The 18,183-nt window shown below is 33.4% G+C and overlaps 1 protein-coding gene across 1 annotated transcript; it reads left to right on the top strand.

Annotated features, from left to right (window-relative positions):
• Positions 1 to 15,146: 15,146 nt before the first annotated feature.
• LOC127739348 (E3 ubiquitin-protein ligase TRIM56-like) lies at positions 15,147 to 17,155 on the top strand. Its single transcript, XM_052251035.1, has one exon. The coding sequence runs from the start codon at positions 15,215 to 15,217 to the stop codon at positions 16,790 to 16,792; it is 1,578 nt and encodes a 525-aa protein (XP_052106995.1). The 5' UTR covers positions 15,147 to 15,214; the 3' UTR covers positions 16,793 to 17,155.
• Positions 17,156 to 18,183: the final 1,028 nt, after the last annotated feature.

The raw sequence follows: 18,183 nt of genomic DNA, 5'->3' as shown, positions 1-18,183 counted from the left end.
AGAAATCAAGTGATGTTTTTAGCCGATTTGCTCCGTTTACACCAAGTTTTACATTAGGATTTTAAAGCATCTTTAATGACCTGACGACACCCTTTCCAATTCATTTTCGATGGAAAACGATATTTTGGTCATGTTTCAGAAAGTTTATATTCTCTCGATCTTGAATGGTATGGTTCATAAGGGCAACTTCTAAACTTCGATGTTTCTTAGACTCTTGTTGAAGGAACACTTCCAATATACTAACTGACGTATAATTTAAAAAAAATAAACGTCTTCCGTTTATTATGTTTACAAAATAAAAGGTAGATCTATGTTAAAATAGAGAAGTTTAAAGTTTTCAACTGTAGATTTATTAAATATGCAGTCAAGTAAATACAATGTACTCTGATGCCCTGTTTATAATAAGATTTTTATAAGAACAGTCATTTTTCCAAACCATTTCTTTTATCTTTGAAAGACTGGGACTTCCACGTATGGTGCTACGTAATTTATGGCAAAGAAATCATAGAATGAATCAATTCATTTAAGACCGTCATTACAGACACAAGCACACCGAACGAGTTGGAAAATATACAAACCGTTCATTTAGGCAAAAGTAGTTTACCGATGATTAATTTAAATCTCATTAAGAAAATGAAAATCAAGGTACAAGCAATAGCTTAGGGAATCGCATTAACTTCAAAAGGAGCGAGACCGAGACATCGACAGGATAAGCGTCTCGTGCTATGCGTTCATCATCCGACACGCGATTCCCTAAGTCAAAATGTCACAATCGGTTAATTTACAGATCAGACTACTATTCTGGTATCTAAAGATTTAAGAACGCGAAAACATGTCGCTAGTGCATGTGTCGAGACACGGACACATTGTATCGGTCAACTATATATTTAATTCAAGATGATGACCGTAAAACGTATGCATTGTCGATTTCAGTCGTTCCATTTCATGCATCTGTTGTTTATAGAGCACACCCCGTTAAGGAAGTATGTTAAGTGTGAGCACACACGAGCGTTACGTATTAATTTAGATTTTTAAATGCCATGCAAAGGGACAGATAGAATGTTACATCTTAAAAAGTTGAAAATCATCACGTTAGTAATACATTCGAGTTAGAAGTCGTCGAGGCATTGAGGACCCCGAAATTCCGAAATACAGCTAACTTATTATAGTTGTTTACAGTCTTTAATTATTCATTCATCTATGTTTCTATATATATTATAACTATCTATCAAATGTTTTTCAACCTTTTGTTATTACACTTTTATGTTTCAAACATTTAATATCTTTAAAAATATCTGAAAATGAATATAAACGGCGCGCTAGTTACCGATAGCTTTAGTTTAGGAAAAAATAGACTTAAGAACGATGATGAGTGAAAAAACTGAGAACACGCTATAAATTCAGCAGGTGAAAAAGTATGGCGGAAAGCGCGTTGATCATAAGGTACGTTATCGAAATTGATTGATTGTTATTAGCTTTACGCCCAGTGGCAATTATTTCATGCATGTTCGAGACGAGAAGAATATAGCAATTCGTTCCAAAGTTAGGTCCAGCAATAGGGGTCCATCGGGATAAAGGGTGGAAATTTCCAATACCACTGGAGCATTAATGTATATCAAATAGAGACAGAAATATAGCCTTGCAACATGACATCAACGTAACTCTCAAAAGTTGTTGCAGGAGTTCTTAACGCGAAGAGCGTGGCACTCTCTTTACACGAGACTTCGGATTTAACTTTCTCATTCTGTCCGGCGTGATTGCGAATTTATATACCCCGCACATCCAAACGCCCCACTTTGGCAAGGGTTTTATGTTGTCATTCAGAGAAAAACCAAGGGAAGACCTCGAAATTGACAGATGCAGACTGTCATTAGTAAACATTTCATTAGTAGTACTGAAAGAAGAACTATAACTATATAGAATACAATGCCAAGTTGTATTTCAGTATTTTAAAAATAAGTGGAGTGAAACGATATTATGATGAATTGGAAGTTTTAAAAGTTACTAAAAAGTAAAATAACAAAAATTCCGAACTCCAAGGTTCATCAAATATAACAAGGCCCAGTGTTTGGATATTTGACAGTTTAAAAGTTAGTTCCTCGGTCTCCATCTTTGATACATCTTTGTGCCTCTCGATTTTTACCCAGTCATGTGGTAGAGTTAACCCGGCTTAGTCCGAAGTTGAACCAGTGAAGCAGACAATTATATTTACCTAAACTGAAAGTTGAATGCATTGGAAAAATTATGGGTATTCCATTTACAAAATAAATTGGTGAAACATACTTTTCCTCTTTTGATAAGAAGATAGAAGGACGACATTCTAGTGCATACATAATCTGAAAGCTGCCAAATTAAAAATATTTTCAATATGGCTTCTATTTTTAGCAAGATAATTACCTTTATAAAAAAATCCCCGTTATATGATTACGTGTAAAAGATCAATTCAACCGTTAAGACAAGGTAAGTTGACACAATGGAGCTCGCTTCCACAATATCGTCAAATAGTGATTTAAAAAAATGTTGGGTTGACAAAATCTGTTTTAAAAGTAGATATCTTTAAAATGTACATATCGGTTTAATCATTCTTAAAATTCAAACGATTAATTGTTGATTGCTTAACGTGAAGTTGTTTCTTGTGTACATGTATATATGTACAGTTTCTCGCTGCATTGAAGACCCATTGGTGGCCTTCGGCTGTTGTCTGCTCTATGGTCGAGTTGTTGTCTCTTTGACACATTCCCCATTTCCATTCTCAATTTTATTAAGTTATCTTCAGAACAATTTCATTGTAAGGAATTAACAAATAGAAAGAATATACTAGATAGGCAATAACGATTCTTATGTCTACGAAGAATAGAAAACACAAACAGATTGATTGATTGAAAGAAAACATATTTGACGGTTCAGCTCAAATGACTCCGTTACGGTCAAGTGGGAATAACTTTGGTTAATTTTTGTATATAGATGTAAGTACTACAATATTGCTTCACCATGACATAGATATAAGACGATGTGGTATGAGTGCCAATGAGACAACACTCCATCCAAGTCAAAATTTATAAAAGTAAACCATTATAGGTCAAAGTACGGTCTTCAACACGGAGCCTTGGATCACACCGAACAGCAAGCTACAAAGGGCCCTAAAAATGCATGATATGATTACATTGCATAAATGTTTCACAAGTATTCATATTGAAGAACTTTACAGTTTACATCTTAATAGCTCTAAACTTTATATATTCAACGCAGTATTTTAAATCTTCAGCGCTTAATTTAACATCTTTATATCTTCAGTTCTGTACTTTTGATCTTCAGTACTGGGGAAGTTTACATTTCTAGCACTTTTTGTTTTTAAATTTTGAGCGCTGTACTGTTTATGTTCAGCGTCGAAGTTTACATCTTTTACGAACGACTCATTATATCCAGCTTAAGAATTTGAAAAATCAGAAATTTTTATTTGTATGAGACCAACAAGGCTGATACAAAACAAACGAATTTTGGTTTTAATGATTTAACATTTATTTTCTGGTTTAAGCATTGGAAAGTTGTATACAAGAATTGAATGTTCCCTTTTTTGTAGTTCTAAGGGTTGAATGACGTTGTCTGTACACACATTGTTAGTATTAAGCTACCCCTTTCGAGCATCATATACAATGTGCATCAAAAGAACACTAATTCTACAAGGATTCAATTAATTATTATACATCAAGTAGTCTACTTTGAACTCGGATAGGGAACTGATAGTATGGGCTTGTAAACTTATTGAATACATGTATTCTGAAAGGTTATCAATTTAATATCATAAGTACCATAGCACAGATTTTGTTTTTGATACATTTATACATATCTATATATATATTTATACATATCTATATATGTATTGTTAAAATAATTGACACCGAAGAAGGCTATTTGTTAAGCCGAAATATTTGTCAACACGATTTATTAACAACATCTTCGTATAATACCATCTTATATTAGTATCGTTGTGCAAATCTCTAGACTTATATATATATATATATATATATATATATATATATATATATATACTAAGTATACAAGTCTAAATTGAAAACAACGTTCAAACCTATGATTGCGTTGGATAAAAACCGCAATTTTTATACGTGTGCATGCAAAACAAATTTCTTGGTAGAGTGGTCTAAATACAGCACAAACAACATTTTCCAAAAGACCAAAAAAAGTGAAAAAGTATATTTTAACAAAACGCATTTGACTAGCAGGTCGAACAACGGATGTTCTTAAACCCTGCTGACTGCCATGGCGATTGCCAAATAAACGGATCACCAGATGTAAAAATGGATCTTATTAATTAAATACCAAACAGAAAACAATAAACTTGCGGAAAAGATGGTATACCGCAAACATGAGGTGCAAAAATTTGTACACCATATCCGGATTTCGACAATTAATGTCTCTTCAGTGATGTTAGGAATCGAAACGGTATTTGGAAGGCCATATAATTTACCTCAAAGTTATATATATATATAAAGTCTCTGAAGATTGTATAATAAAATAATAATATATATATAAAATGACTGAATAATAGCCAACGATAAATCTTACGGGGCGATGGATCATATAATTATGATACAGTACACAACAAAATATAATATATAACAAGTCTAAAAGGGTACGACATCACCAAAAAATAATAATAAAATGAACAAATGTTAAATATTTCGGATAACAGATATCCTTCATCAGTATGATCACGATGTAAAATGAATCGTATCAATCTAGTCTGATTATAAAACTATAACAATCTTGAAATTTATACAATAAAACAGTCAAAACTGAACATCATAGAGACGCTTGTACAATTCTAAATTTTTTAAACATGACGTAGGTTATGTAGCTATTTACAACAGAGACTGCAAAGATATGCTTCAAATAAAAATAGTAATGTGCGATATGAACTGGTACAACTCTAAAATTTCAAAGGTGACGACAGTTAAGATGTGACAACAACGATTGCGTGGATATACATTCCCAATAAACAGCACTGACCGATCCAAGCTAGTATAATATTTCAAATTGACAACAACATCTTAACTGTCGTAAGATATAGCCCTTTCCAACCGATTCTTGCAGTTTGTTCTTATAGTGTGATGTTACACCACTGTACCAATTAAGAGCTAAGTTGAGCGCTAATACACCATTTTAACTCCGCCAAATTCTGTATCTACCGGTCTTTAGCCAGGAACCTGTAGTTCAGTGTTTGAAATTTTTTCTTTCATATTTGTTTTTCGTTTATAATTTTTAGAATTTATCAGGCCGTTCGTTTTTAATTTTTGAATTGTATCACCTTTTGTAATATCGGGGCCTTGTATAACATACTACATCGTATGGGTTTTGCACGTCGTTGAAGGCTGTGTAGTTACCTATAGTTGTTTACACCATCGTTGGGTAGTTGTGTCATTGGAAGGAATACCGCATGTCATTTCTAGTATTATAACCAATGCTGCAATGTAGCAGGAGTATATACATTTAGACACATTTTGGATACTGGAAGTTATTCCAAATACTTTATACCGGATTGAAACATGGTTTTGATAGATAGAATGATAGGATAATCCCTTCTAATTTTGAGATCAATGCATTAATAGGTATACAAATATTGTGCAAAAAAGTGATTTTTGAATGCTAAATCAAATACTTTTCATCAGATTGTAATCGCCTTTGAATATATTGACGCTCAAATTTCATAACAGAACAGAATAATACATGAAAAAAATTATGCCAGCAGGTCGCTTGAAAACCCCACTCGGAAGAGGAGGGTATTTGAATGGTGCATTAAAGGTATGTTTTAATTACTATCAAGATTCTACGAACATCAATGTGATATATATTGCCAGGTCAAATTAAATCAAAATATTTTGTCTGTCAAACTTTATTATTCGAAAGGAATGAAGAAGCATTTCTTCAAGCATTTGTACGTTTCGACTTTTGAATAGATGTGGCAGCTGACCTCGATTGTAACTTTACCGCATGTAACTTCTTATCGGACTTTGCACTTGCATAAGCAATGCAACGGATGAACTGCCACATAAAAAAACAGGAACTGTCTATTATTTTTTTATTGTTGATCAATCTTTGATAATGCTTTGATATTGTTGCTTTTCTATTCTTTAAAATTTTTGACCATGGTGGGGACTCTATGTATTGAACATATAATTTTCAATTAACCCCTTGGTACCTTCTCCATATAAATAAAAAAAAATGGCATACGGCATACCTACATCGGCATACAAATTAAAACTTGAAACAACCCCAGAATCATGCGTGCCAAAATAGGTTTGAATCTCAACTACTGTCAATTCAATTTAAATTAGTATATTTATACTTTCATGGGTTCGTGTGCGCGTATTAATGCAATATTTCAACTATGCATATACTCCGGTTTATGCTATTCATGCAATTCAAGCGTGTATCCATTTATTTTACTTGTAAAGTGGGGGAAAGTAGTGTGGTGGATTTGGCTCAGAAAAAGACATAACTTTCATATCTTTATTGGCAAATCTTACTTTCGACTTTTATAAAAGCTACAATCAATACTCTCATTGTCATATCAATGTGATTCTTTTGTAGGCTTAGTATGCCTGAGGCCAGACCAATTGACAATAATTGGAAAGAGCCATTTAATGTATATGGAAAAGGCGAGGGAAAACTTCGTCGTAAAATTTTGAAGCAAGTACACGATTATCGTGTAGAACATGAAAAATGGGAAAAACAAACTGAGCAGACCAGTGACTTTCTCGATAAACTTGTTAAAAAAATTTACGAAAAAAGCCTTCCATATGAAAATGAAATAGAAGTAAAAAAAGAGTACTTAAAACAAGCTAGCGCAAGACAAGGATTGAAAATTGATGCACCGGATGAATTTGATGTCATTATACCACTGATCATAAAGGGATTAGACATTCAGACTGCACGTGTCAAAGATACAGATGGAAAGGTTATTTCCGGTTTGGAAAGAGAGAGAGTTTTAAACAAGGATCTCAATTCAACCCACCCCTGTATGTCCAATTCAAGGGTCTTCACCACAACAAAAGATGGAACTGTTTTCCTTAATTCACAAAACTTTTATCAAAAAGTATGGATGAAAGCAGTCGATAAAGCACTTGCAGAACTTCAAAAAGAAATGCCAGGCGTTAAGTTTCAAAGACGGGAGCATCCGCCATCTGTAAATATTCAAGTGACATATCCTGATGGTAATGTAGTTAATTTTGATATTGTACCCGGACAATATACAGGAACCGAACAAATTCAAATTCCATCTGATGTAACAGGTACAAAAGACACTTTGGTTGAGTTTCCGAGTTTTGCACTTCCTAAATATGATAACAAAAATAATCCAAGAATAAATTCCGATGACAGAGAGCTTATTTGGAGGTCCTGCACAAGTTCTTATGAAAGGTTCATGGCGGATTTATGTAGAAGTTCTCCTGAACGCCAGTATATTATGACTGCAAATTGCATAATAAAATCCGCTATAAAAACGTTGCAGGAAGAGCAAAATCCTCTGGGCAACCTTATGAACTCATACGATTTGAAAACAGTTGCCCTCCATATAATAATGGATAAAACAATATTGACTAAAATGAAAATTACCGGTGTCAGAGATGCACTTGGACTCCATTTAACATATATAAGAAAGTATGTATCGGAGCGGTTCCTTCCAGATTTCTTTCTCGGAAATAAGAACCTTGAAAAGATATTTCCAGGCTCAAAAATCCTTAAAAATCGCAGACAACTTAATTTATTTTGGAAAGCTAATCCAAGACTTTTACTGGTAGCTATTAATGGCTTTCCGAGGTTACTTGAAATTCTGGAAGGTTGCTTCACGTGCACTAATGGTTTAGTCTAATGTTTTCTTTCAACAATAAAACATATTTATTAAAACTCTTTAATTACGTCTTAATTGAAAGTGCTCAAGCTGGTCTTTTGCAATCAAATAATCGTTTAGACCTTTCAGATTTAATAAGTTAATCTAGTAATGACGTTTACTGATATAAAAATAAGGAGATGTGGTATGATTGCCATGAGACAAATATCCACCAAAGTGGATGTAAGCAATTTTAGGCAACCGTACGCCTTCAACAATGAGAAAAACCCATACCGTAAAGTCGGTATAGGTCTTATTTCTTTAGATACAAGAACAACTATCTGACACGTAAGTTTACTTAGTATGTCCTATTCCCGATTGTGACATTGGCGGGTGATGCATGCTTAGCAGGAAACGGGTTTTTTCTGTCGACGAACCCAGTCTCGCTTATGTTAGAGTTCATATAGTTTTGTTTTTTTTTTACATTGATTCGTATCTTTTAGATGAATTTAAGAAATTTGAACACCGGTTAACTACTGTTGCGTCTAATTATTACCCACTTTGAAGGCCTTCAAGATAAATGTGTATATCATATAAACATCTCAATATGAGTCTCAATTCATTTCAGCTTATAGCTAATCTTAAATTTATTTATACATCATGTACATGGTGCAAATATAAAAATGAAATATTGATTTTTACTATAAAAATCATCACTTCAATACAAAGAAGTTACCTAGGCGTATATCTAGTTGAAATCAAACAATAGAAATGTAAGTATGTATTATTGAAGGCAAAAAAAAAAAATTAAAAAAAACAACTATGCTATAAATAAGAAGATATGGTATGCTAGCATTTCTGGATTTTTTGCACGTATTTCTAATGACATTAAAAGTTTAATGCAGCTGTATAATATAGTTTTTTTTTTTTCAAATGTTGTACACTTTCTGCACAAATTATTAAGTAAATCTAGATATATTATGCATTTTAATTATGAAAAACAAATGTCCCTACAACTGATTTGGGTGGGTGAACAAACCATGTTTGAATCTAGAAGATGCCTTCTTATACATTCCGTTGTCCTAATGACAGCAGTATTTTGAGAGACAAAAACTCCTGAATATTGGTAACAACCTTTTCATGAAGAGAATATCGGATACATGTTCTATTACATTCAAGCATGTTTGAGTCCACTACTATGTCGTTTAAAATTTGTAAAAATGATATATCATCTCGCTTCTGATTTTTATTTTTATATTTTATTAAAGTTAAATATAGATATATTTACTTTCAAATTCCTATCACTAGAAAACAAAATATATATTGGTCAAGTGAAATACCTTAACAACGAGACATCATAACATAGTAGGTGTGTTTGAAAATCAAAATAACCTTAGTGCTAACAAAATGTTTGAAACTTAAAGTTTTTACTCGTAAATTTATTTGCATATTGTTTTAAACATTTACAAAGTAAAAATTAAGCATACACATTTTTATTAATTGTCTTATTCATGAAACTAGCTAAAAATGCAGCTTTTTAAAACGAGCGAGACTGGGTGCGTCGACAGAAAAAAAAACCGTTTCCTGCTATGCATGCATAACCCGCCAATGTCACAATCGGGAATAGGACATACTAGGTAAACTTACGTGTCAGATAGTTATTCTTGTATCTAAAGATATAAGACCTCAGTAAATGTCATAACCAGATAAACTGATTAAATCTGAAAAGTCTAAGCGATTATTTTGAATGCAAAAGACCAAGTTGGGCACTCATTAAATTCAAAGTATTAACGATAAATTCAAAACAGAAGAAAAATATCTTTGAAATGTTTACCTACTTCAACAAAGTATGGACAAGACACCAAGTAATAGCAAAACCTCCGTTGGTTGATATAGCCGAGCGTTTGGTTTCGTCAGTTTTTTATGAACTTTCCATTTTTTAAATTTATTTTGGAGATCGGTATTTTTGTAATCACAATTTTTGACGCAATTTATTTTTTCGTTTGCTGCTATATTGTAGGCAAATGCGCAAATTCATACACAAATCAAACAAAGTCAACTCTCTTTACTGACCACTAGTCTTCATCACAGTTTTCATTCGTATAAGTCTTGTAAAACTCGCCACAACAAGCTAATATGGATCTTTTATCAAAATTGCTTGTACCAAATTTTTAGATATAGTTAGTAAAATAGAAAACAGCTTAATTGTCATTTTTAGACTTATACCTCGAATTTGACATAAACGGTCATCTCAGTACCAGAATCGATGACAAACGAGACGATTTTAATTTTGAAATAATAAATTCTACCCACCTTAGCAGCAATATTCCAATTTCACCTGCATATCGGATATACATTTCCCAACTCATTTGGGATTCAAGAGCATACAGCTGCTCAAACTTTATAAAAAGTCACCAGTGTCTGAGCAGAAAGTTGATGAACCAGGGCTATGTCAAAGATCATCTCGTTCATAGTTCATAGGAAGAAACCAAGACTTTGTTGACAAATAATACATGTGGTCTTGAAGTATAGATTCTAGGTACTGCGTTGTTTATCATCTTAATAACGTGTTATAGTGTGTTTTTATTTGTCTTTGGTAATATCCTTTTGGCGTAGCTAGGTATTTATACATCCCGACATTGTGTTATTGTGCTATGGCCATTTTTTTTTGTATTATTGTCTTTCATTTTTGCTTATGTGCTTTGTCTATAGAGTGTTTATGACATTTTGCTTGTCTTTGTTGACGAAGTTGTTTGTTTTATAGTGATTAAAATTTTTAACACAATGTTGACTGCTGTACCCCAATTTTTTACATTTTTACCTATTATGTCTTGTTGTTTTGCTCACACATTGTTTCAATATAATGGAGTTTTATGCGACTGTTATACAAGTGATAGGTTAAGCTAGCTATAAAACTAGGTTTAGGGTTAGGGTTACTTTTATAAATTGTGACTTGGATGGAGAGTTGTCTCATTGGCACTCATACCACATCTTCTTATATCTAATTATTCTACCATTTTCTACATAAGGAAATGCCTGTACCAAGTCAGGAATATGACAGTTGTTTTCCATTCGTTTGATGTGTTTGAATTTTCCTTGGAGTTCGGTATTTTTGTTATTTTACTTTTTATGATCCTTTTAACAATATACATAAGCCATTTAAAGCAGATTTCTAAACTGGATTCTAAAATGATCCTTAATGTTTGTTCGTGTAAATTTGTCGTTAATGCATCACAGATTCAGCAACAAAATGTAACGACACAAAGTCAATATCATGTACGTCAACCATTGATATTGATAACATCAATACATCTCCTGTACATGGAATGAAAAAGGCGGCTGATAAATGCCATGAAACTAAGCTCTCATACCCTCACGAAGAATGCATTAAGTTCAGTCGTAGTTCTTGGTCATGGTTGAGCTTCATAAAGCCGTCGTTAAAACTCGGCTCAAAAACTAAAAACCAAGGTTAAGAGGGCACGGGTGTTGTCTTGCTAGAGAATGCGGTTTCGATGACGTGCACGAAATTTCACCACATTGGGTCTCATAACTTGGTCTATGCAGTGAGCAGCATTGACATCATAACCTTTTCCTTACCCAAGTTTAAATTAAAGGTCGATTCCTCATCACACAATAACGCTTCGTACGCCCCATGGACCGCTTTCCATGATGCTTGCGTAACTACAACATTCACAACGGCTTCGCAAGACCCTTGCTCTGCAATCTTATCTATAACACCAGTTTTGAAGTCATATAGCGCAAGTGCTGCCCAACATTTAATCCCACTAACCAGTTTAATTATTTTTTTCTGATTTGACGATCTTTTATGAAAATTGAAGAATTTGTTAATTTTCGAGATTGTATGTGATTGTTCAGTGATTTTAATAAAACTATATAATCATCCTCGGTCACAAAACACATGTCATTTATTATTTTGCTGTTAAACACAGTTATTCAAGTAACAATCCATTTGTGATTCACCTGGTCATTGAATTGCAACCGTAAGTAGTGACTATCTAAATAAAGGCAACAGTAGTATACCGCTGTTCGAAACTCATAAATCGATAGAGATAAAAACAAATCCGGGTTACAAACTTAGACTGAGGGAAACGCATCAAATATAAGAGGAGAACAACGACACAACAAAAACACAACATTAAAATGTAACACACACAGAAACGAACTATAATATAACAATGGCCATTTTCCTGACTTGGTACAGGACATTTTAAGAAAAAATGGCGGGTTTAACCTGGTTTTGTGGCATGCCAAACCTCCCGCTTTTATGGCAATGTTAAATATAACATTAAAATGACAACATTACATGACAGGATTACAATACAAATAAATGGGAGAACATATAGGACAAAGAAACACACGAATAATAGCTGACAAAAGGCACCAGGTTTAAAATCCAATACGCCAGATGTGCGTCTCGTCCACACAAGACTAACCAGTGACGCTCAGATGAAAAAAGTTTGAAAGCCAAAACAAGTACAAAGCTGAAGAGCACCGAGGACCAAAACTTCCAAAAAGTTGCGCCCAACACGGCCAGGGTTTTCTGCTTGGGACAAAAACATCCTTATTATTTAGAATAATTTATAATTTTGCAAACAGTAAATTTTATAAAATGACTATATAATAGATATACATGATAAAACTGAAGTGGGGACTAACTACAGAATAAAAACGGATACATTACATAACACAACTTAATCCAACACATAAAAATACACAGCCGAGTTAGCCAAAGCCTCAACGCACAAAGTGACGTCACATTTGAAATTCTAAAAAAACACACAAAGTGACGTCACATTTGAATTTGTAAAAATATTTCCGAAAAATAAGATAGGATTAGGATTGATTTAAGATTAGATTTGTAATACTGACATTACATTTATTAATAACAATGAAAATTACAATACTTATTAATATCAAATTGTGGTAGTAATTAGATAATTTATTGTCTTATCTTGCTATGTCGGTGTTTCTTCTGAATCAAACTGTAAACCAAATATATCGTATAAATTTCGTTGAACCAAACTAAAATCTAATAAATGAATGGGGTGATTAATTATCTTTACCATAACACACGAATATAACAGAAAAGACGTTGAGACATTTGACAAAATCCGACGAGAATAACAAATATAACATCAAAATTAAATACATGAATTTGGGATAGAAAAGTACCGTGACACGTCTTATAGCAATGCGGTTTCACACTCAGCAAAACAGTCACAATTTAAGATTGATGCTAGCAAATACTTGCATACAATACAGTTATTTCCTTATAACAACACAAACAAATATATTTTTGTACATGCATAGTGACAGTAAATTTTCTGAATTTTACCTCCCATCTCTATGATTTCTGATATAAGGGTGCAGATACGTACTTGTTTTCTATCAACAATGTATTAAAAGTTTAATTTTCAGGTATCAATTTTTATAAAATTTTAGATGGCATTTTTTTAAAATTCAGCTGCTGAGTAGAAGAGAGAAAACCCGAATTTGTCCTTTGGCAGATTAATAGTAGAATGATCCATGGACAAGATATTTCATTTCATATATTGTAAGCTTCAATGAATTGATTTTTTTAAAGCATACATAGTTGACATAAAATGAAATTAGATATATAAGGCAATTCTGATAGTCACCGTCAAATACAGAGTATACAAAGTCATATATAAAGATGAGTTAGTTAAACATTTCCTTTGAATGTACCTGGGTGATTCACTCTGAAATTATCTCTCTATCTAGTCAATCGAAAGAAACCTGAAATGGTCACATGTATATCAAATGTTATTAAAAGGTACAATGCACACAAGGGAATTCAGTTACAACCATTATTGCTGGTGTTGACTGAGTCACCGTGAAAAAGGGTGATTGCAGGTGATATCCTTTTGATTTATGATGCTGTAATGTAATATCTATTTTTAAAATACAGAGATATTGCAGACTGAATCACCATTACTGTAAATTACAAGCAATCAATAAACACTGACAGGAAAGATTTTTAACTGGATCACATTGCTCATATACTGTAACAGTTATCTAAATACTATCTAAATACTAGATATAAATATAATATGATAATAATTTGTCGATATTATACTGATTAATATATCAAGTAAATATAACGATTCGGGAGTGTTTTATTAAACTTGAATAATACATGGCCATGAATTAAAATGTTATAAAATCAGTTACCCAAATACATGGAACGATACGAGAAAAGACGAGACTTTTCCCAGTTTAAATCCTACGAAAACCTACGGTCCAGATGATTGATTGATTGTTGGTTGCTTAACGTCCAGTGACAAATATTTCATGCATGTTCAGGACGAGAACAAATTAATAATAAATACAATAGGTAGGCCCTGTAATAGATGCCATCCGGTATGAAGGTCAGGGTAATTTGGACTGCCACGGGTAAATGAGGATATATTGGAGAGGGACAGAAATTTAGCCTTGCAACAGGCCACCTACAGGCCCCTCAAAGAGTTGTTGCAAGGGTTCTTAACGTGCAAATAGCGTGGCATTATCTTTACACGAGACATCGGATTTAACGTCCCCATTCTGATCGGACGTGGCTGCAAACTTGTACATCCCGCACAACCAAACGGACGCCCCACAAGGGTTTCACTGCCGGTCGGCGGAAGACCAATGGTGCCAAATGTCTATTCCCCAGTCACCCTTGGGTGGGGTCTACCTTCCAGAAGCATCGTAATACGCTACTTTGTCTCAAATATTTATAGTTAAAACCATAAAACGGTTTGAATGCTCGATGGCTGCACATACCCAGCAGTGTTTCTATCTTTTTATTTCGGCCTTAATGCTCTTTTACCACATGTCGGCTTTGTATGTCTCGAAAATGCAATTTTCTGTATTCTTTCTATTTTCAAGGAGCATAACTCTTGTAAAAATAATTGTATGGCAGACGTTATCGACCTCGGCATCGACACTGCTACGATAAACCTTTTTTTTAAGCAATTTCATGAATTTCTGACAAGAAATGCAGGCTTAATAGCGCATAAATTGCAGTCATGTTTTGAAATAAATCAACATTTTCAAGGACCATAACTCCTGTAAACAATTTGACCGACACTGATATTCGAACTTGACTGAACCATTGATTTAAACCTTTAATATGAATTTTGTAAAAACCAGTTAATTAGTAATGTTGGCAGTGATGACAAATAGTTGCAACGCTCATGCACACATTTTGAAAAGAATACAATTGTTTTAGTTTTCAAAGTGGTGCTCATACGCCTCCATACATTCACGAACAGCCATATTAGTTATATCGCAAGGAAAACGAAACATAAAAATTAGGATTAAATGCAGACATTAACCGCATGAAACATGGCCACATCTACATGTTACACGACCGATGACATATTGATATGTTCAATATGTCTTGAAGAATTTAAATGCCCTAAATATTTACCGTGTTTACATACATTTTGTGAAGGATGTATTTCGACCTTTATTGCTTCCTGCTTTGAAAAGGGCAACAAACTTGATTTCGCATGTCCAGTGTGTAGAGGAGTTGTATCAAACCTACAAGAAAAATGTTCCTCGGATGATGTGGCCAAACACCTCCCAGTGAATTTTCTTATCGTCGGATTGTTAGACTTGAAGAAGATACACCGGCCAGAAAAGCGATGCATGTCTTGTGAAAGGCTAGGAATAGAGTCTACAGCGGCTTATCTTTGTGTTAATTGCTCCGATACTTTGTGTGACACCTGTAATAAATGCCACACTGCGAATAAAGTCAGCGCAGATCACGAGATAAGGTCACTGTCTGATGTGTTTCCTGAGGACAAGATGCCTAAAACTTTTGCCAGTAAATGTAGTGAACACACGAATAAGAAAATAAAACTCTTCTGCAAAGATCATGACATTCCTTGTTGCTCTATGTGTGTCTCTATTACACACAGAAAATGTGAAGAAATAGTTGCAATTGAAGATGCTGCTAGAGTTTATTTGTCTGAAAATTCTGTTGACAAAATCCAGAGCGAACTTAAAGAGTATTGTGAAAATATGAATACTCTCATTTCGGGCAACAGAAATATTTTGGAAGATTTAAAATCGGATTATGAAGTTAAATCGAAAACAATAGAAGCCACGTGTAAGGAAATGATGGACAAAGTTCGGGCTTTTGAGACAGAAAGAAAAGCTGAATTGCTGAAGATTTTTGAAGAAAAGAAAAGTGGTTTAGAAACTCGAATAACTGGACTTGAAAACCGATTGAAAGCCATAAACTATGAAAATGAAACTTTACAAATAAGCAAGGAAAAGGCATCGGATGTGCAAGTATTGCTAGAATTATTGAAAATAAGAAGCCAACTCAAAGGACACAAGAAGTTACTAAACGATAAGTTAAACATGCCTGCTCAGGTCGAACTACCCAGTGTTGAAAACTTCACTGAAAAAATTGAAAATCTGTTACATGAAAAATGTAAAATACCTTGTTCAAGCGTTCACAAATTTAACCGTTTCAAAACGTTTGAAACATGCTGGGGTATGCATAGATCCTGTGTAAATGCAATTTCAGTTCAAGTATCAAGTGACATTTACCTTGTTGGAATTCTGTCTTTCTGTTGCAAGCAAGATTGTAAAATAACCGTTACGTTAGGACATGAATCTAACATTTTAGTCGAAATAACGACCGACGTGGACAAAAGGGAGGCCGTGGACAATGTGGTGCATGTTGAATTTCCAAAGGCTGTAAAACTGTCAGCTAACCAAATGTATGATATAAAATTATGTGTCAATACTTCCAACGTGATGATTTTCTACTATGGAACTCATGGACAAGCAAAAGTTGACCATGAAGGTGTAACTTTTACTTTCGAATCATCTCTAATATATCGAAACTCATCTACTAGCGTAGTGCAGGGGCAAATTCCCGGGCTACTTTTCAAAACAATTCAATAGGTAACAATTAAATATAACTGAATCGAATTCAAGTTCATTTTTGTTCAACGATGTTTTAAATAGTTTTAACATATTGTACATTTTCATATATAAAAAAACTATGAACACCTTGCTACACTTTTATAGCTTTTTTTTATTAGGGCGCATACAGTAAAAATAAGTCGTACTGAAACGGCTGATTGTTTAGAACTAATACATCGCACACTTTTGTTTAGTGCAAGTTATCTTTGAGTCGAAAGAATCATAACGGTAGTGACGGTAACTTACTAAGGTTATATTGAATGTCAAATTAGAGATGATTTTCGGTGTAAATGATCGAAGCTTGATTTCATTAACATAAATGTGGTAAATGGTTTATTTTTTATTTCTCCAACTCCTTAATTTCTGGCAATTTACATGTTACATGATTGATCGATAAAGCTTAGCTCACTATATGGAGCTTGTTATTGACGCTAATTAATAACGCAGAGCATATGTAACACTTTGTACACAACACTGAAAATCATATTAAAAAATAGTGTAACCCTTCCGGAGCACCTTAGTGTTTGTACTCAAACGTTCAGCAGATGGTACATACATATTTTAATTGCGCACAGACCAGAAATTTGACTGTTTTTTATATAGATTATTTAAGAATGACAGGATGAAATCACAATCATTTACAAGTAGGAATGATGATTGCAAAGCAATATGTGATTAACAGTATGATTTATATAATTTGAGACCTCAAATGTTGATTTACTAGTTATCAAACAAACATGCATTAAAGTGGCATTAGCTACGAGATATAAAAAACAATATGATTTGTTTTTGTTCAATCACTAATGAAAGTAAAATAGTGAAATAATAATTCGCTTTTAGCAGCAAGTTTGGTTCAAGTTTGTCAAAATAAGCAAAGAAACATCGCTGATGAATTATTCACTTGCAAGTGAATAATTGGACCTCATTGAATCCGTATTCATGTGACCTTCAATTTAACCCCTTAGCTAGAGATGGATTACGCATAAAATAGGCGGGTTCAGCTATCAAAAGGAAAAGAATGTCAACATTGAAAGTGAAACAAGAGTTAACCCTTTGGTTGATTGGTTCGATCCACAAAAAAACTCATTCTTATACAGGTGAAAACGATGATTAACGATTTTTTCAACTTATAATATGAAATCAAACAGAACTAGAAAAGTCCTATTGCACGTCTTCTATTTTTATATCTATATTTATGTTTATATCTAGATTAAAACACACACGTAATGTTGATACATATTATCGAGTCCATGGATCGTTAATTGTTTATTTTAGACTTTTTATGACTTGGATATACGTTTTAGTATGTTATAAATCAAATATGAGAATTTGAGTCAAATCGGTGGACACAGATTTGACAGCCATGCCCC

Source organism: Mytilus californianus, unplaced genomic scaffold (assembly GCF_021869535.1).
Source record: "Mytilus californianus isolate M0D057914Y unplaced genomic scaffold, xbMytCali1.0.p SCAF_4, whole genome shotgun sequence".
NCBI lineage: Eukaryota > Metazoa > Mollusca > Bivalvia > Mytilida > Mytilidae > Mytilus > Mytilus californianus.
This window is presented reverse-complemented; position numbering and strand designations above follow the sequence as displayed.

What these genes read in the sequence shown, in the direction of transcription:
- LOC127739348 (XM_052251035.1), top strand. Translation starts at nt 15,215, where the DNA reads ATGGCCACATCTACATGTTACACGACCGATGACATATTGATATGTTCA.